Raw genomic sequence first — 20,855 nt, 5'->3', positions numbered from 1 at the left:
GAAAATGGGATATAGCAGCCTATCTAGCAGATATGTACATCAAACTGACACAAAGAATGAAAAACATCATGGAAAAAGTTGATAGCAATGCCAAAACTCTCCTGTACCCTCATCAAAAAAGGTCCTTGCATAGCCAAATTGGTTGTGTTTAAGATGTAAAATGAAAATTCCAAGAGAACTTACATATAAGAAAGCATAAATATTGAAAATGAAAATGCTTTTGTATTATGATAAATCTCAAAGGAAGTATCAAATTGTTCTAAACAGATATAAAGTAGTATGACTTCAATAATCTGAAATACTAGATATCCTAAAACTGGATTTTAAGTTTATTCAGGTACAATATATATTCTGAAATTTTCAGTTGCTATATATTCAACTTTTTATTATTCTACTCATGACGATCAATACAAAAGAAATATAAATTTTATGAAGTAGTACATGAAGGTGCTCTTTTGATTAAAATCATACCTCCATTGCATAGTTCTGGAAGATATTTGTATTACTCGTGTTGTAGGAAGATGCCACTTCTGATTTCCCAGGTAAGGCGAACTTTGACAGGGATCCTGTTCATTAATAAAAAACAAAGAGCAAAACCATTAAAATTAACGAGAAAGGATATGAGAATCTTTCGCTCTCATAAATTCTTTGATAAAATGTCAAAGTGTTCTATTCAAAATACTAAAGGTAATTTAAAAACAAACAAATAATGAAAAAATGTTTCTCAATGCATGCATTTTTGTTTTGAGTACACACCTAGGAAATGTGCTCTCATTCTACTGATCCCCGCCTGCTAGGTGTGCTCACGCATTACTCATTTATTAAGCACTTTGTAACATGCAGGCTAGAAGGCATTCCAGCTGTTTGTAATTACTATTTTGCTGTTTCTACTTTTCCATGCTTAAAATGCAAGAAAATGTTTAGTCCTAAGGTCTAAAAAGTATAAAATTAATTTTATTTCAAATCATGACAAAATTTACTGGCAATTCCCCGCCTTATAAGGATCTTTTAAGACCTGGTACAGTAATCTTGCTCTTAAACTCTAGGGAAGAGTCTCCAAGAACATTCTTCAGAGAAATGGGATATTGGTAGTGATCAAAACAACAACAGCAAAAAGTAAGGGGAGTTCTGTGATCAAATCTATAGTTGACAGTGACTGTATCTTGTTAGTAAAACTGGAGGTAATCTCTATCTTCTCTATACAGTTTTTTCCCACTAGTTACTCAATTTTATGAATGAACATTGGTATTTTTATAAATACAAAGGTGAACAAAAAGTAATAGTATAAACTACGAGAAACAGAGAATAGGAAAACATGTTCACCGCCACTATGGGAATGCATTCAGCATAATCCAGATTAATGAGCTGATTGCTTCAGCAAACAAGTGACAAGGGAACAAAAAGGTAGCTCCAGAGCTACCACTGGCTCTCGGCCCTGCTGCACAGAGATGAAGAGTGGCAGGGAGAGAACTGAGCCTCACATCCTCCTTGAAGACGCTGAGAGCTGGTGGGAACCACAGGTCTGTCCTTGATGGTTCCCCAGTAACCTTCTGTTATCCCTCTCTGCTAAAGCTAGGTCAAAACTGCTTTCTAATACCTTCTATTAGCCTTGACTAATTCAGTCATATGTGGGCAGCCTACCTTTTGTATCTAATTAATTATAGCACAGAATAAATATTCATTTTAATAAATATGAATCAGGTTGTGAGGTAAGTTTTATCTGCTTAGCACAACAAACTTTTCTTGCAGGTCAAAAAAACAAAGGAGAGAGGGGAGCCAATCACCTGATTTCTTCATGAATATACGACAACGGGGGACAAAAAGAGAGGGAACAAAGATAAAAGGGAGTTAACAGACATATCAACCAAATGCAACAAGTGGACCTTGTTTAAATCCCAATTTGACCAGACTACCTAAAAAAGAGCTTTATGAGATAATGTGAAAATTTAAACAAAATATTTGATATATTTTATGATAAATATTGTCACATTTTAAAAAATGAGATAATGGTATTACAATTATGTTTTTAAAAAATGAATACTTCACAAAAGATACATACTGTATGAGTCCATAAAATGTTAACTGGCCATGCTAACAGATGGTGCTGGAAGTTGAGAATGTCTCCCTGTGAAGGGAGCAGTGACTGCAAGAGAGGAGGTTCTGGATGTCGTCAGTGTTGTTTCTTGAGCTGCGTGCTGGTTACTCATGTGTGTTCAATTTGTGAAATGTATTTACTACATAAAAGTGTACACATTATATGTATAACGTATAGTAATATAAAAGATTTATTAAATAAATTAGTTAAGTTAAAAAATATATAACATTAAAGTCCTTATATTTTAGAGATACATATTGAAGTATTTATGAATAAAATTATATGTTGTCTGGGATTTACTTTAAAATAATCCAGTGGGGAAGGAAAAAATGTTGGCAGCAAAAGAGACAGGGGAAAAGACAAAACAAGATTGGCCATCTGTTGGCAACTGCTGAAGTTGGGTGAAGGGTTTTATAGGAGAGCTCATTGTGTTATTCCTTCTACTTTCGTGTATGTTTGAAAATTTCCACGATAAAAGCTTTTTAAAATGGCAAAGGTGCAAATGAAAAAATATTATATTGCATCCATTCCCCACATCATATACCAGGATAAATTCAAATGCACTAAATATCTAGAGCAGGAGTCAAATCTACTTTTGAATGGCGACGAGTTGAGAATGGTCTTTACTTCTTTAAAGCATTGTTAAAAAAGAAGACAAAAAAGAATATGTGCCAGAGAGGTATGTGGACCACAAAACCTGAAATGTTTATGAAACGGTCCTTTACAGAAAAGTCTGCTGACCAGAGAAAATGTTAGCAAGGAAACCAGAGAAGCACCAGCAGTGAACAACGGTGAACTGGGGCAAGGGGACACCTCGCCCAGCAACTCAAAGGCCAGGAGCAAGAGAGCAAAGTGATAACTTGATGACATAAAATTAAAAACTTTTGCTTGGCAAAAACAAAACAAAATAGACCTGACAAACTTGGAAAAAGTATTTGCCACTTACATGAAACAAAAGATTGATTCCTTAACATAAAAAAGAGCTATTAAAACAAACAAACATAAAAGGATGAACAAGCAAAATGTAGGCAAAGGACAGTCCACAGAAAAAGATATGCAAATAGTCCTTAAGCATATAAACAGATACTCAACTTCATTTATAAGAGAAATAGAAATGAAAACTAAACTGAAACACATTCCTCACCTATCAGATGGAAAAATCCAAGTTTGCCAACATATTTTGCTGACAAGGCTGTGGGGAAATAGTTACAGTCAAGTGCCCCATAACAATGTTTCAGTCAATGATGGTCCGCATATATGATTGTGGTCCCATAAGATTAGTACCATATGGCCTAAGTGTGTAGTAGGCTGTGCCATCTAGGATTCTATTATGTTTGCACAAGGAGAAAATCGCCTAACAACGTATTTCTTGGAATGTCTCCCTGTCGCTAAGCAATGCATGACTGTACTCTTATATATTATCAGTGTGAATGCAAAATAGTACACCCCTGAGGAAGGGCTTCGGCAATACCACTTCAAGTAAGAATTCTGAAGTATCTTCCAAAGATACCCTAGCAAAAATATATGACATGTATGCATCATAGCATTATTTATAACAGTCCAAGACTGGAATCATAACGTCCATCAACAGAAAAGTGGTTAAAATAAACTATGATACATCCACACATGATGAACTATGTAACTGTAAAAATGAACGAGGGACACTGATATGTGATGATCTGGAATGATCTTCAGGATACATTGGTAAGTGAAAAAAGCAAGGAGTGGGAAAGTATTTACAGTATGTTACCTTGTTTTTGTTTTTTGCTTTTTTTGGTGAGGAAGACTGGCCCTGAGCTAACAACTGCTGCCAATCTTCTTCTTCTTTTTTTTTTTTTGCTTGAGGAAGATTGGCCCTGAGCTAACATCTGTGCCAATCTTCCTCTATTTTGTATGTGTGATGCCACCACAGCATGGCTTGATGAGTGGTGTGTAGGTCCGCACCCAGGATCTGAACCTGCAAACGCCAGGCCATCGAAGCAGAGCATGTGAACTTAACCACTAGGCCACCAGGCTGGCCCCAACAGTATGTTATCTTTTGAGAAAGAAGAGAAGAGGTAATAAGAACACACACACACACACACACACACCCCTATATTTTTTAAAAAGTAACAATGGAGGGGCCGGCCCGGTGGTGCAGCAGTTAAGTGCACATGTTTTGCTTCTTGGAGGCCCAGTGTTCGCCAGTTTGGATCCCGGGTGCAGACATTGCACTGCTTGGCAAAAGCCATGCTGTGGTAGGCGTCCCACATATAAAGTAGAGGAAGATGGGCACAGATGTTAGCTCAGGGCCAGTCATCCTGAGCAAAAAGAGGAGGATTGGCAGTAGTTAGCTCAGGGCTAATCTTCCTCAAAAAAAAAGAAAAGTAACAATGGAAGGATAAACCAAAATGAATAAAAATGGTTACACCTAGGGATAGGGAGTAAACAAGATGAAGGGGTGGGGATGGAGGCTGGACTTCTCTGAAAGTGCCTTGGTTCTACCGTTTTGACTTCGGAGCCATGCAAACCTTTTACAAAATTAAAACATACAGGACAAAAAGTAAAGGTACCACAAATCAAATGCAGTATGATACTTTGGACAAACCTTCTAAGGAGGCAGAACTTCCCAGGCTTGTTCTGCTGAAATCAATTCCCTTGGTCCCTGAAGTGGCACTGCTCTCTTGGGAGGAAGCGGCTCCTTCCAGCTCGTGGCAGACATCTTCATCTGTTAAAGAGGCAGATTCAGAATCCTGGGCTCCCACTGAAGAAAGACTGGCACGATCAGAACTTTGATCCTAAGGACATAATTATAAGCTTAATTTCCTTCATATTTAAAGTTAATTATTTAAAAAGTCACCTCTGAGGCAGAGGAAATGCCTAAACTACTCAGATAATCACTTAACTACTCAGATGATCAGTTAATCAACATTACAACTTCTGAAAAAACCCCAATTTTATAAAGGTAGACAAATTTGGACAAATGTGCTGGAGATCTATTTTTAAGACAGCATTTTTTTAGTCAGATCAAAGTAGATACCTCTTAGTAAGATACTCTTGCTGACTTTAAATCTTCATTTATTGTTAATTTTCCTCCCAGTAAATCTCAGCCCAGAATGATACCACTGGAATTACATTTTATTCTTTTTTAAAAAAAATTTCATTTATGTCTACATTCTATTCTTTTCTTTAAAATTTTTTTAAAGATTGGCACCTGAGCTAATATCTGTTGCCAATCTTTTTTCCTTCTTCTTCTCCCCAAAGCTCCCCAGTACATAGTTGTATATTCTGGTTGCGGGCCCTTCTGGTAGTGCTGTGTGGGATGGCGCCTCAGCATGGCTTGATGGATGCCATGTCCAGGTCCAGGTCCAGGATCTGAACCAGCAAAACCCAGGGCCGCTGAAGCAGAGCGCGCAAACTTAACCACTTGGCCACGGGGCTGGCCCCGATCCTATTCTTTTCTACAATTATCCAGGTTTCAAAGTTATATATTTCCAGTTTTCATTTTTGAGAACACCAAAGCATAAGTTACTTTTTTTTCTGGTTATATCAATAATATATAAGAAAATCTGGTAGATACAAATTTTTGTATGAAGAAAAAATATTTTAAAGGTCTGTAATTCCACTGCCCAGATAATACAACTTATTTTTTTTCTAGTCGTGTATGTGTGTGTGTGCCACTGAGTTATTTTTTGTAAGTTAATTTTTATTGTGTTAATGATAGGTTACAATCTTGTGAAATTTCAGATGTACATTATTATTTGTCAGTCGTGTTGTAGGTGCACCCCTTCACCCTTTGTGCCCACCCCCTACCCCCCCTTTCCCCTGGTAGCCACTAATCTGTTCTCTTTGTCTACATGTTTAAATTCCTCATACGAGTGGAGTCATACAGAGATTGTCCTTTTCTATCTGGCTTATTTCACTGAAGTTGTTATTTTTGAGATTATCTGAATATTTCCACTGGCTCTTTGGGTCCATCTCATCGTATTTTTTAAGTGGGTGCTCTAGGGAATACAGTATAACATACTTCATCATTTACAGTCTTACTTAATGTTACTTATGTTAGTTAACATTGTACCATTTCATATATAACATAACTACAATGACTATCAGTGGGGAGAGTCCCTTTACCACTATAAAACATCTACATATAATGAAGAGCCAATGAAATGATACAATTTTTGTTTTGGACTATTATAAATATTTTAAGAAATGTAGGAGATAAAAAGTAGTCTTTTATATTAACTAGCTATTTACCATCTACTTTGCTCTTCCTTCATTCCTGAAGATCCAAGCTTCTTTCTGCTATCATCTTTCTTCTGCCTGAAGAACTTCCTTTAGCATATTTTATAGAGCAGGTCTGAGGCCATGAATTCTTTTCCTTTATCTGAAAATGTTTTTATTTCACCTTCATGCCTGAAGAATATTTTTACTGGATATGGAATTCTGGGTTGACAGGTCTTTTCTTTACTCCATGGATTATGATGAAAAACATGTGGTCATTCCAATCTTTATTCATCTGTAGTTAATGTGTCATTGAACAGCTTTCAAGGTATTTTTTCATTCTTTTTTTCCCAGCAGCCATTTTCTTATTAGCGGACAATATCTTTGGTTTTTAGCAGTTTCTTACGTGGTTTTCTTTGAGTTTAGCCTGTCTATAGTTTTCTGGGTCTCTTATATTTGTAAATCTAATTTTTTAATTCAAATTTGAGAAGTTTCAGCCATTATTTCTTCAAATATTTTTTCCACCATAATCTCTTTCTCCAATTCTTCCGGAACTCCAGTTTTTTATTATAACTATTGATATTGTCCCACAAGTCTCTGAGGCTCTGTTCATTTTTATAAAAAGTCTTTTCTCTCTATTCTTCCAATCAGATGATTTCTATTACTCAGTCTTCAAGTTCACTGACTCCTGTGATCCCCATTCTACTACTGAACCCATCCAATGAGTGTCTTTCAGAGTATATTTTTCAGTTATAAAATTTGTTCGCTTTTTTAACAGTTTATATTTCTTACTGAGAATTACTTTCTTTTCATTTATTTCAAATGTGTTTTTCTTTACCTCCTAGAATCTAGTTATAATAGCTGCTTTAAAGTTTCTGTCTGATAATTTCAAAATCTGGGTCATCTCAGGGTGGTCTTTCTCTTGAGAACTGGTCACATTTTCCCAGTTCTTTATCTATCAGGTAATTTTGGATTGTATTTTTGACGCTGTGAATGTTATGTTGTGCAGTCTGGGTACTGTTATAATCTCTTGGAGAACACAAAAAACTTTTGTTTTAGCAAGCAGTCAAGTGAGTTATGTTCAGATTGCAATTTGTGTCTCAATTTTTGTAGGTGGTGATTTAATCCTCACTCAGTTCTCTAAGCCTCGCCTATGCTGGTTTGCACCTATCCCATACAGGTGTAGCTCAAGGGTTAGGCTGAGACTCGTATGGGCTCAGAATTAGGGAATTAGGGAATCCTCTTCTCTCAGACTTCCCTCAAACTCTCCAGCCCATGGAGGCTGCCTTCCCTGATTCCTCTGTCCAGGAAATATGCAGTTTCTCTTGAAGTGTTAGCTGCCAGGGCTACCATGCCACACTGTGACTGGGACCTGCTCCTGAGGCAAAGATGCATGAGAAAAGAAAATGGGAAACTCACCTCTGTGTGGGACCCTCCCCACAACGTGTCTGCTTTCATTTTCCAGAACCTTACATGGTTGTTTTCTGTATTTTTGTCTGGAGTTTTTAGTTGTAATCAGTGTGGGGGGTGGGGGGGAGAGTTTGTAGTGGTCTTATGGGACCACAGTAGAACTAGAACTCTCATGCTAATTTTTAAATAATATTTTTGCTGGGCATAGAAAAACAGATCGGCAGTCACTTTCCTTCAGCACCCTAAAGGTGTTTTTCCAGTGTCTTCTGACATCATAGTTTCTGTTCAGAAGACCACTGTCAGTTTCCTATTGTTGCTCCTTTAAAGGTAATATATCTCTTTGGCTCCTTTTAAGATCTTCTCTTTGTATTTCGTTTTCCTCTATTTTAATATTAGGTGCCTAAGTATGGTTTTCTTTATATTTATTCTCCTTGACATTTGTAGATCTTGTTAAATATGTGAGTTGGTATATTTACTCACTTTCGGAAAATTCTTGGCAATTAGCTTTTTAAATGCTCCTTCTGTCTCATTCTCTCTTCTTCTTCTGGAACGCAATTATATCAATGTTGGGCATTTTCACTGAACCCCACATTCTTTTCTATATCTTCCAACTTTTTTCCTGTCTGTGCTTCAGTGTGCATATTTTCTACTGACTTGCCATCTAGTTTACTAACCTTTCTTTTTCTGTGTTCTGTCTACTGTTAAATCCAACTACTGTATTCTTAATTTTGTATCTTTTTCAGTTCTAGGAATTATACTTGATTTTTTAAAACAGATAATTATCTGATGAAAGCTTCCATCTTTTCAGGTATTTTTTTTCACCTCTTCCTCTATTTTCTTGAACGTATTATAATTATTTCAAAGGCCCTTGTCAATTTCAATGTTTAATAGGATCACCTGAAGGTCTGTGTCCACCATCTACTTTTCAACTGTTTTAGTTATGGTCCTGCCTCTTGGTATAGCTTTTTTTTTTAAAAGATTTTATGTTTTTCCTTTTTCTCCCCAAAGCCCCCCGGTACATAGTTGTATATTCTTCGTTGTGGGTCCTTCTAGTTCTGGCATGTGGGACGCTGCCTCAGCGTGGCTTGATGAGTGGTACCATGTCTGCGCCCAGGATTCGAACCGACGAAACCCTGGGCCGCCTGCAGCGGAGCACAGGAACTTAACCACTCGGCCACGGGGCCAGCCCGTTGGTATAGCTATTTTTAATTGAATGACAGATATTGTGTATAAAAAGTTGTAAGGACTCCAGATGATGTTCTATTCCTTCAGAAAGGGTACACTCTTTCCTCTGTTGGAGTAAAGGCTGATTATTTTAACCTAAGCACAGAATGACCTAAGTCAAGCCTATGTTGCAGTTTTGGTCAGGATCAGTCTACCTCTGGTTTGCCGGTGCTCCTAAGGCATAGCTCTGCAAGACTTCCAACGAAGGGTCTGGTGTGTTCACCAACGCCTCCCCCACCCCCTCCCCCTAGCAGCTCATGAACTCTAGCTATTGTATTCCCAGTACCATGAAACTGCTGAGAGTTCTTATTTGTCAGAGACTTTCTGCTTATCTTTTTAGCCTTCTGTCTCATGCAGTATCAGTCTTTGGAAAATGTCTTGAAGGAAAAAACTTAAGCATCTGAGGATCCCAAGTCTCAAATTTTGTCTCTCCAGCTCCACAAGATCCCTAAAGCTCTGCTGGCCCCCTCACTGCTCCACAGTCCTCTGATAAGGCAAAGCTTGGATTTGCAACCTCTTGCTCTGTGCTCCAGATAAGCAAACGTCTTCTCCTCTCTCTAAAATCTTGCCCCTCTACTTTCTAGTTGCTTTAGCAGTTCTCCGATGACTTTAAACAGATACTTTCTAGATTTCATATAGCTTTTTGCTCTTGGGAGCTATAATCACAAGCTACTCCCTCCTAACCAGAGGAGAAATCCTATGCCTGGCCAGTAATTTCTGAAGCCATGCTGGACACTGTGTCTGAAAAAAATCTGCATTTTGAAGGAAATAATGAAGCTCGGTAAGCATTTTCACATAACACTAATTTCTACTCCAGCTACAAATCACTTTCTCTCAAAACCGAACTATAAACATTATCTTAGTTAGTGAATTTTCTTTTTCCTTTCTAGTTATTATTCAAGTTCAAATTCTGATGCTTACAAACCATACATATCCCAGGAGTCTTTTTTGTAAAGCTGTGTTTAAGGAGGACGGGAAAAACAGACATCTTTGCAAGTAAGGGACTTTTGGTGGTGAAGGAGGGTAAAAGGAAAAGCAGAAAATACTAACAAAACTCACCTTAGATGATGTAGTATACATGGTGAACCTTGAATACCATTTGCTTGCTTTCTCGGCTACTCCTTTTCCAGCAGTGAACATGCTGTTCCTTAAAACATCCAGTTTAGGTACTAGTAGTGTATCCAAATTAAATGAAGGTGATGAGTGGGGTAATGCATCTTGAGATTCTTCCCTAAAAGGGCAAGTGGGTGAGAAGGCTGGAGAAGACCAGAGTCTATCCCTTGGCCTGTCCTCACTTTTTGTGTAACTTTTAGATTTGGTAAGTCTCACTGGCCTAGGAGAATTAGGAGGCAGGCTAGATCTTCTGCATGCCTTGACCAATGTTGGACTTTTCTTATTGGTTAATTTATCATCACATGCCCGTTGTAAATCAATGCTTGGTGTACGACTTGTCAAAGGACTGCTCATGTTATTCATATACATCTCAATTTCTTCAGCTAAATCACGTCTGGCAGATGGTGTTGAAATGCTTTTGCTATCATCTTCCCCCTCTTCCTCCTCCTCTTTTTGCTGCTGTTCAGTCTCAGCAACCAAAAGAGAGAGGGGATCAAATCCTGTTGCAACATCAGTTTTTTCAAAAGGTTTTACTGAAAAGCTGCTGCTCATACGCTGAATCCTCTTGGGATTTTGTGTAGCAACATATCCCACTTTTGATCCATCTGTTTCATTGTCTAAGTCTTCTAAGTCAAAAATAACGGGAGAATCCACTTTATCTGCCAAACAGTTAGAACCATCAAAAGGTGTATCATCATCACTAGATTCCTTCTCTAGACTGTCTCTTTTTGATCTTACAGGTGGCTTTCCAATGTCAAGACTATTTGGTCTTGTGCTTTTTGAGATAACATTTGAAAGAATTTTTGCATCAGCTCCTAATTTTTCAACCATATCACCAGGGTTTGCTTCCTGGTTCATCCTATTGAGCATAAGTCCCATCAGTACTCCTCCACTAAGATTGCGGTTTCTACTTCCCCAGGACATTTGCTGCTGCAAATTAGGTTCATTGTCACTTTTATGTCTTTTCCTGAAGCATCTACTTTGAATGTTTCCTGTTTCATTTGTGTCCTCAAAAGATGATATTACAAGCAGCTCAGATGTGCTTTCTGAAAAACAAGAGAAATGCTTTTGGCCATGAAAAATGTAACATGCAAATATAAGTTGTCTTAAATATCTTAAATACTAGTAATGAAAATAATAACAGCAAGCACTCATTGAATGCCTGATATTTGCCAGATCCTATACTAGGCACTTTAATCACATTAGCTACCATAATCACTCCAACATCTGTATGGATTGAGAAAAAACTGACCCTCAGAGAGACTAACCATCTAGACCAAAGCTACCCAGTTCTTAAGTGATAGAACTGGGATTCAAATCCAGATTTGACTAAGTATAGCGGATACGCTCCTGAACATCAGAATGCACTGATTTTTAAAACCTATAAATTAAGATTAATATTTACCCTTGATACATTTAATAATAATAAATTTATATTAATTTCACTAAATTGATTAAATAAAAATGGTTATACAATTGTGGTTGTGCTAGATGGTCTTGAGATTCTGAGTCTTCTGCCTATAATGAAACACAAAACCAAAAACACTAAACCAAACCAAATAAAAAGCATTATCCATAAATAAAAAATATTTTGAAAGCTCTAAATCCTTATGACTATAGATGTGGCCAAGTAATTTTACCTTTGCTTTACATACTGATTACAAGTTTATACCAGTTAAACGTGAATGGCCACTTTCTATTCAGAAACACTGTTTGCTGCTTTTTACCAAATTACTTAGGTAACCAATGTTGAAAGCAGAAATCTAGATTTCTGATCACTTTAATTGTCCTTATTATGTGGGAGTGTTCTAAAGCATTAGTCTAGGTATGTTGTCAACTATTCTTTTTACATGCTTTATCCAGCAACATCAGCTTTCTATAACTAGGCAATTACTAAAAATGTCCCTTTCTCCTGTCATGTGATGCATTCAGGTAACAGGATAGGAGATAATAAAAGGGAATACTAGAGACCATAAAAGCCTACCAACTAATAATGTTTAATAAGCATATATCATTAACAAGGGAAATAGCATAGCAGAGAGGTAGTTTATTCTTTTTTTCTATATCAGCTTATGATTAAGGACATAAGAAACCAAGAATACACTTTCTTCTGATATTGTGGGCAACTTTCTGCTTGATAGGTTAAATGTTATCAAAGATTTGGCGGAGTCTTATAACCCAAAATAATACTCAGGCATTAGATTTAAATAGACGTGCAAAGGTTGCTTTGCAAAGTCAGAACAATGCTATTTATTGACCGAAAGGCAAATAAAGCTGGTTATCAAACTACACTAGGGGTTGGAAAACCACATCTCTGAGACAAATCTGGCTCGTGGATTGTTTTTGTACAGTTTCAAATAGTTTTTACACTTTTAATGGGTTGTTAAAATCACATACCCACAAAGAAGAACAGACTACAGCGACTGTATGTGGCCTTCAAGGCCTAAAATATTTATTGTCTGGCCATTTACAGAAGAGTTTGTCTCATCTTAAGTTTATACACATGCTAAATTCCATCAGACTAGGCTGGATGCCATGTGCCTCTAACACAAAGGCTGCAAACTATTTGACTTCCTTGGGCCAGGTGGCTCTATGACGTAATTCTGGCCAGTACTACTAAAAGTGGTAGTTTTCGAGGGTTTCTGGAAAAACTTCTGCTTCCTGGTAAAAGGGGATAGACGTGACTGGTGGTCTCCTTGCCCATTCATTTTCTGCCTTGCATAGATAGGTGATGCCTGAAGTTGCTGGTGGCTATCTTTTTTTTTTTTTTTTTTTTTAAAGATTTTATTTTTTCCTTTTCTCCCCAAAGCCCCCCCGGTACATAGTTGTGTATTCTTCGTTGTGGGTTCCTCTAGTTGTGGCATGTGGGACGCTGCCTCAGCGTGGTCTGACGAGCAGTGCCATGTCCGCGCCCAGGATTCGAACCGACGAAACACTGGGCCGCCTGCAGCGGAGCGCGCGAACTTAACCACTCGGCCACGGGGCCAGCCCTGCTGGTGGCTATCTTATAATCATGGTTAGGTTGAGAGAACTGATGGCAAAGCTCCTGAACCAATGTCTTGAACAACTGTTTACCTTTGAATTTCTTATTTGAGAGAGAAAAAAAAAAATCCTTGACTTGTTTAAGCCACTGTTAACGATATTTTCTGAGACTTAAAGCTGAAAGAATTCTTTGCTGACATACTAGCCCTTTTTCAGATCTTTGAACAAGCTATAATCCCTTCCTACCACACAGCCTTTTACATATTGCTTCCCTCTGCTTGAAATGCTCCCTTCTCAAGCCCTCCTTTGCAACACCCATCCTTATTTATTCTCTACTCATCCTTCAGATCTAAGCTCAAAAACCATACAGTCACGTACCATATAATGACATTTCAGTCAGTAATGGAGCGCATATAAGCTGTTGGTCCCATAAGATTAGTGCCATATAGCCTAGGGGTGTAGTAGGCTATACCATCTAGGTTTGTGTAAGTACTGTAGGGGAGGAATATGTACACATGGGAGAAACTCAGAAAAGCCGAGTAACTTGTCAAAATGGCTGAAACCCTCACCTTAAATACTATTCTCAGCTAAAGACAAACGATGATGTTGGGGGTGGGGAGAGTCACGGACTTCAAAGGGAAGGCAATTCACAGGTGGGTGAAAAGGAGCAAATGTTTGGAAAACAAGTGTGTGTTTGGCTACACAGAAACAGAAGAACACAGAGGGGAGCCCAACAAACAGGCTTTTCTAGGTTCCTCCCTGTCTACCACCTAGTTTATGTTATGCTAAGGTGATAGTTTGTTTCCTAAGATGGGTTTTTTTATCTGAATTCTTTCAGGCAGTTAAGGGGGAGGTAACAAGGAAAACTTCCCGAGTCTTTTGCTTTTTAAAAATAATCAGCCTAGGGCCGGTTCATGGCTGACTGGTTAAGTTCGTGCTCTGCTTCAGCAGCTCAGGGTTTTGCCGGTTCAGATCCTGGGCATGGACCTAGCACTGCTCGTTGGGCCATGCTGAGGCAGCGTCCCACATACCAGAACTGACCCACACTACCACATACCAGAAAGACCCACAACTAAAAGATACAACCATGTACTGGGGGGCTTTGGGCAAAAGAAGGAAAAATAAAATCTTTAAAAAATATAATAATAATCAGCCTAAAACAATCCTCACATTAAAGAGACACATTTTGGGGTGGCAAATTTTGTTACATTTCAGTATACTCTATGATGCTCATATGACTATGAAATTGCCTAATGACGCATTTCTCAGAATATATCACTGTCATTAAGTGCTGCATGACTGTATTCTCAAGGAAGCTGTTGGGGATCAGAATTGGCCACCCCAAAATATGTCTCTTTGGCTTGATTACTTTTAAGAACCAAAGACTGAAAGAAACTTTGACTTCCCCCCCAACTGCCTAAAAGAATTTAAAATAGAAGGGGCTGCTTCCGGAAGTACCTAATACCATAAGATAACTGCAACGTAATGTAAAAACGTGTCTCTCAGGTCACATTGTCTATAGTTGGCCCATTTACATTTCCATCTCCATGTAAATTGCCTTCCACCCCTTTGAAGCCCCAAACCACTACCCCCAACACCCTCCTTTCTCTTTAGCTGAAGAAGATATTTAAACTGGCAGCTCAGCTATTGTGGCAACCTTCTCAGTTTTCCTGAGTCTCTCCCATGTATACATGTTATAAAGCTTTGTTTAATTTTCTCCTGTTATTCTGTCTCATGTCAATTTAATTCATAGCCCAGTGAGAAAGACCTAGAGAGGGTAGAGGAATTGTCTTCCTCCCCTACAAAACCTTCCCTGAACAATGTTCCCCCAAGCCCAGGACATGTCTCTCTATTTTATGTCCTCATAGCAATTTACAGCCCTTCTTCATGTTATTTAATCTCAGAGGATTTTTACATTTACTTGATTATTTGATTAATGTCTTCCTATCCCTCTCACCTGCTTTCTCGATGAAGGCAGGAATCATGTTTATTTTTTGTTCCTTATATCCCCAGTAGCACCTGGTATATGGTAGCATACACCAGCAGCTCAAAAAATAATTACTGAATGAATACTGTCTGCTGGGAAACAAATGCCACCAACCGACCAACCCAGATTATAACATAATCTATGACATAGCTAAATATGGTAGCTAAAAATAAAAAGTTAAAACATACTATGCCATGTAGTGCAAAAGCAGCCATAGAGAATATGTAAATGAGTGTGGCTATATTCCAATAAACTTTGGTCTATGAACAGTGAAGTACGTAATTTCATATAATTTTCATTTGTCTCAAAATATTATTCTTCTTTTGATTTTTTCCCCACCAATTAAACATGCAAAAACCATTCTTAGCTTGTGGGCCTGTACAAAAACAGGCTGCAGGTCCAATTTGGCCCATGGGCCACAATTTGCCTACCCCTGAGCTAGAGGCATATCTAACTATGCTGCAGAAAAACAAACATCATTTCAGCAAGGCCATTTACAAACAGAGAGAGTTCAGCCTTGAGAGCATAAGTCCTTCAATATCTTTTAGATCACAACTTAATGCAGAATTGAGCTAATACAAAAATCTAATAATGTAATTATATAATCAGACTATTACTACTAGAAACTCGAATCTTAGGTACATTTAATCCCTAAAAAATGGTCTGGAAAAAATTTCTAAGATCAAGTATTATCCCACATCCTAAACTGACCTTTCCATTAACTAGTTAATAACTTATGTCACCTCATGTCACCCGCCAACAGTCAGATTATGCCTTCCTTTTCTCTCTTTAAAATACTGCTAATATCCCCGCTCACTAATAAAAGCATTGCTGTATTAATAAATGTAAAACAATATACAAAAAGCACTTTGAAAAGAAAAATATTAGATAACCTTTTGCCTCTGAAAAAACAAGAACAATATGAAGACTAAGGAACTATATGCTTCATTTAAAAATTGGCTAGGTGTATGGTACCCTCAGACTCATCATGTCACCTGCTTCCACTTCCCCTTTCCAAAAAGTCCCAAGAGTTCAAACTCAAAAGATAGGATATAGCCTACAGGTCTGTCCCTATACTTTGTTATAATCAAAGCTTGAACAAAGTATGTTATAAAATATAGAATTCAAGCTACGAAGCTATACCATGAGAAGCTGCACAAATATACAAAACAATAAGCCTGGAGAATTAAGACTTTTTTCAAAAAAAAATATTCACTAGAAATACAAATACAAGTTATTTTACATATAACAGAGGTATACTATTCAACTCACCTGTGCTTTTCCCTGAGGTGTTATCAGCACTGTTGTTATTTGCACCACTGAGGCGAACTATACTGGAAGAACTTTGAAAACTGAGCTTAGGCAGACAATCAGCACTTCCTTTTGCACTCTCACTCTCTGACACTGTAAAGATTTCAATGAAATTGTTAAAATGAAATACATATACATCATAGAAGGCATAAAGAGAAGAAGCTTTTAGTTCCAAATATTTCTACCTGAAAATAGGCTCAAAAGAAACTACTGAACACCACTACATCTATTTGTCAATCACAAATAAGGGATTCCACTTATATGAGGCCTCAAAGTGTGGATCAAATTACTAAATACTGATCATGCAAGAGATTCATGCATACATTTTATATATCTTCTTTGGTTGTGAAACACTGCTTGTGATGGGGGAGGCAAGGGGAAAATATAAGTCACAGACCATTAACAAAAGCATTAACTAAAAATATTGTTAAACCTCAGAAGAGAGTCACTGTTTGAAGAAATACATATTTCTACTACAAGAGTAGTATTTGACTGAAGAGTGTTTTGCCATTGAGAGGACATACACTTCATACATGAAGTATTTGTATATTGGAATATTAGACGGTGGAGAGAGCTTATAATGGGAGGAAAGAGGAGTTATAATGGGAAAGTGGAAAATAAAATCAGTACTTCTATATTTAAAGTTGCTTGTATTTTCTATTAATATAAGTTTGCAATTTTATACAATATCAACTTAATACCTACAAGAACTAGAATCACTCCCTTTCCTATCTTTTTCTTCTTGAATGTCTTCAGTAGATGTATGTCCTCTTCTAACTTCATCCTTAGATAATGAGTTATATCCAAGATCAGACTGGCCACCTGGGGGAAAAAAAACCAAAATCCTATACTCTTCATCATATCATAAACTTCTTTATTGAGAACAACTGGAATTAGGAGCAACACATTAGTATTTGGATTTACTTATATAAATTTTTCTGAATAACTTCCAATTGAAAGCATTATTTTATTAGCTCCCCTCATCTCTATTAATGTAAAAAAGGGATGATCTCAAAATAATTTATTTTTGGATCCACACTGCAGTCAAAAGTAACTATGTACATTCACAATACTACCCTAGGCTCCAAAAGACACAGACAAACCAGGCATTTTTTATACAAGTTCATGACCTTTCTAGGTGAAAGTCTGAGTTCCAACTAAGCAACAGAGAAAACTTCAGGGAACTCAGAACATTCACACACAGATCACTGGAGCCAAATGTCTGAATGATTTCACGAAAAAAACCAGTTTCCTAATTACATAAATTCATTGATAGGTAATTAATTTTTCTGAAAATTCAATTGAATAATTATTGAATTGCACATGAGTACAAATACACGGGAATGAGAAAAAAATTTAGCTTTAAATTATTAAGAAAAGCAAAACTTGCATTGATAAAAGAAAACTTCTAATACATTCTTCTTTTAAAGAGGCTCTCTGTAATTGTCAGCAAATTCCTTTTACTAGATTAGTGTCAAACATAGGTTTTGGATCCTAATTCTTTACCTTAGGAGACATGATTTTAAGTAAACCATGTAACCTTTTTGTTTGGATCTCAAGTTCCAAGACACATAACACACAAGGTTATTATGAATACATGAGAGGTTATATATGAAATGGTTTTATAAACTTGTAAAGAACTATCTAAAGAAACTATATTAAGTGTCACTAGGTATTTACTTTAACATCTTTGTTATAATTTTGAGTTTGTATTTTTTCTAATCAAACTTTCAGCTCTATTTCCAAAGAAACTACAAACTTAAAAATGTGAAGATAATCTTAAAGAAATTCATGCTTTTATTAGGTTCTTCACTGCCTTAAGATAGCCTTTTTAAAGGTCATAGTTAAAAACAAAAGATAGATTTCTTCATTTTTAAGAGATAATGCCTGAAGATGACTACTATAACTGCTTAAATTCACACTGCATCATCAAAAAGTAAAACCAGGCAAGGAAGAACAACTATGAAAATACATTTCAACACAAGCAGCTTATATTTATTACTCTTAAAAGTTGGCATAAAAGAAAAAAAAAGTTGGCATAAAAGGAGACAGACTAAAATAATGTCATCATTTGCAGAGATAGACACCTTCATATTTTACTATAATGCTTGGATTTTTAAATCTAAAGTTTCTGTCTGTCAGGAGGTGAACCTTATACTATATTCGAAAGTTGTGTAATTTTTTTTTTTTGAGGAAGATTAGCCCTGAGCTAACATCTGCTGCCAATCTTCCTCTTTTTGCTGAGGAAGACTGGCCCTGAGCTAACATCTCTGCCCATCTTCCTCTACTTTATATGTGGGACGCCTACCATAGCATGGCTTGCCAAGTGGTGCCACGTCCGCACCTGGGATCTGAACCGGGGAACCCCGGGCCACCAAAGCAGAAAGTGTGAACTTAACCACTGTGCCACTGGGCTGGCCCCATAAGTTGTGTAATTTTTTAAATGTAATGATGAAAATGGCAGAATTATTCAAGTAACTTATTTTTTAAGTGTGTCAGTTTTAATAATACTTAGAGAAAGCATATGTACAAATCTTATATTTTAATGAAATTAATGCCACCTTCAGTGTTAGAATACTACAAATTTTTTATATATATTTAAAATTTTTTATTATGACTTTCTATTGTAACATACTTTAAGACTCACAAGAGGTTACAAAAATAATACAGTACAGAGAATCCCTGCGTACCCCTTCCCTAGCTTCCCTCAATGATAACATATTACGTGAAACACAGTACGTTGATAAAACTAGGAAAGGGATGTTGGTATGGTATTGTTAACTCAGATCAGGGCTAAAAGTTTCCTTCTTTAAACTCTAATAATATTTTCCTAATTAAAAAGAAGAATTTATCTTAAGAAAATGATGTGATAAAGAGATGTGTGCTATCCAGAGGTAACTGGATTATCATGGACTAAATATGTGAATCAATTCTCTTAAGCTTTTATTTCTATTCAACAAAGAATGAACAACATTGCATATAGTCATGAAATACAATATCAAATCAAGTGCCTAAACATATAAAATTAAAGAGTGACAGTTAAATACATCATTGAAAACTGAAATTTAAAAAAGACAAGCTGCAAATCTAGTTTTTAAAATGTATTGTAATAAACATATACATAAGCCCACACAAACCTGTACTAGATCTATCATCAGTAGCATATACTTTGATTAAACCCGTATTAAAAGGTGCCTGCTCCACAGTGTGTGTCCCATGACCACTATCCATGCTGCCATGACTAACAGCATCCAGGTCACTGCCATCTGCTTAAGAACACAATTTGACAACATTTTACTACTCAGGGAGATACTGGAAATACACATTAGTTTGTTGCTCAAGCTAATAATCTACTAATACCAAACATGAAAAGTGCCACATAATTAGCAAAATACAACTATAACAAAGAAACCTATTTTGAATTATTAATGAATACTAAAAACAAGACCACCAAAAGTTGGTAATTTAACAGTTACAAGAAAGAAAGTGAAATTTGGTGTTTTTTAAAATGGGAAGAATACTCTAAAATTAGATTTGCTTAATGGCAATAAAAACTAGAAAACATTCAATATTTTGAAACTATTTAAAATTTCTAAAAAATGTAAAATGTAATTAGTCAATTAATTTTAAAGAAAAAATAAAAAACATGCATCCCTTAGAAACCTTTACCTGAGAGAGTTGTTTGTGATAAATGCGCATGTTTCTTTAAAGCTCTTTTGAACTGTGCCACTCCTAAAACAACATTTCTTACTTTTGTCCAAAGAAAATAGCCACTACGACTTCTTGAAGGCCATGTACTTTCCAAAACAGCCTATTCATTCAACAAAATAAAATCATTAGTAAAATAATTTTTATAAATGAATGCACACTGGCTGTAGAGTCAGGCTAAAGAATATCTAAGTAGAATATCTAAAGAATAAAACAAAATAGAACAAAAAATCTTACTTGATCTACAAAATATATTTTAGATACTCTAAAATAACCAAATAACCCTTGCATCAATTATTTTTGCCATTAAATTAAGGTCGTATAATCACAAAAGTAATGTTATTTTTCCAATAAATCAAAGTAAATACCTTATTATAATAACCATAAGTAATGGCATTGGGGTCAATACCAGCTTTCTGCATTTCAAAAAGCACTCGAACTGCAAGCACCGGCTGATCATACTGTCCACAGAGCTGCATAAGAATGCGGTAGCACACCTGAAACACAGTAAGTTCCAGAGTGTACAGAAACAAAATATCCACGTACGTGCATCTAGAATGAAATAATGAACCTCAAAGAATAATTGTTACCTCATCGGGTGGATCCATCTTCTTTGACTGCATTTTCTTAAGCACATCATATCCCGTTTTCAGAGCCCTGACCTTTGAATGACATACTTTCACATAAGCTGGGAGACAAATAAACCACAGTCCATAACAGTGACGCAGTAGACACCTAGACCACATCTGAGGAATGGAAGAATACCTCTTGGCAATTTTATGGGCTGATTTAATTTCCTATAGAAAAAATGCAAGGATCTTA

The 20,855-nt window shown here is 36.5% G+C and overlaps 1 protein-coding gene across 19 annotated transcripts in view; it reads right to left on the bottom strand.

Annotated features, from left to right (window-relative positions):
- Positions 1–20,855, bottom strand: part of DENND4A (DENN domain containing 4A) — a 109,670-nt gene that overhangs the window by 12,489 nt on the left and 76,326 nt on the right. For 9 of the 19 annotated variants that reach the window (XM_070576663.1, XM_008522665.2, XM_070576677.1 and 6 more), the window contains 9 exons: positions 20,624–20,830; positions 20,402–20,530; positions 19,995–20,136; positions 19,463–19,591; positions 17,031–17,147; positions 16,287–16,418; positions 9,992–11,091; positions 4,683–4,872; positions 472–566 (listed from right to left, as the gene is read on the bottom strand). In XM_070576663.1, coding sequence (XP_070432764.1) covers positions 472–566; positions 4,683–4,872; positions 9,992–11,091; positions 16,287–16,418; positions 17,031–17,147; positions 19,463–19,591; positions 19,995–20,136; positions 20,402–20,530; positions 20,624–20,830 — 2,241 coding nt within the window. Of the gene's footprint in view, positions 1–471; positions 567–4,682; positions 4,873–9,991; positions 11,092–16,286; positions 16,419–17,030; positions 17,148–19,462; positions 19,595–19,994; positions 20,137–20,401; positions 20,531–20,623; positions 20,831–20,855 lie in introns of all 19 variants that reach the window. The other 10 variants (XM_070576612.1, XM_008522659.2, XM_070576629.1 and 7 more) reach the window with 2 other exon arrangements.

Source organism: Equus przewalskii, chromosome 1 (genome assembly GCF_037783145.1).
Source record: "Equus przewalskii isolate Varuska chromosome 1, EquPr2, whole genome shotgun sequence".
Taxonomy (NCBI): domain Eukaryota; kingdom Metazoa; phylum Chordata; class Mammalia; order Perissodactyla; family Equidae; genus Equus; species Equus przewalskii.
Note: the sequence above shows the minus strand (reverse complement) of the source record. Positions and strands in the feature narration are given on the sequence as shown.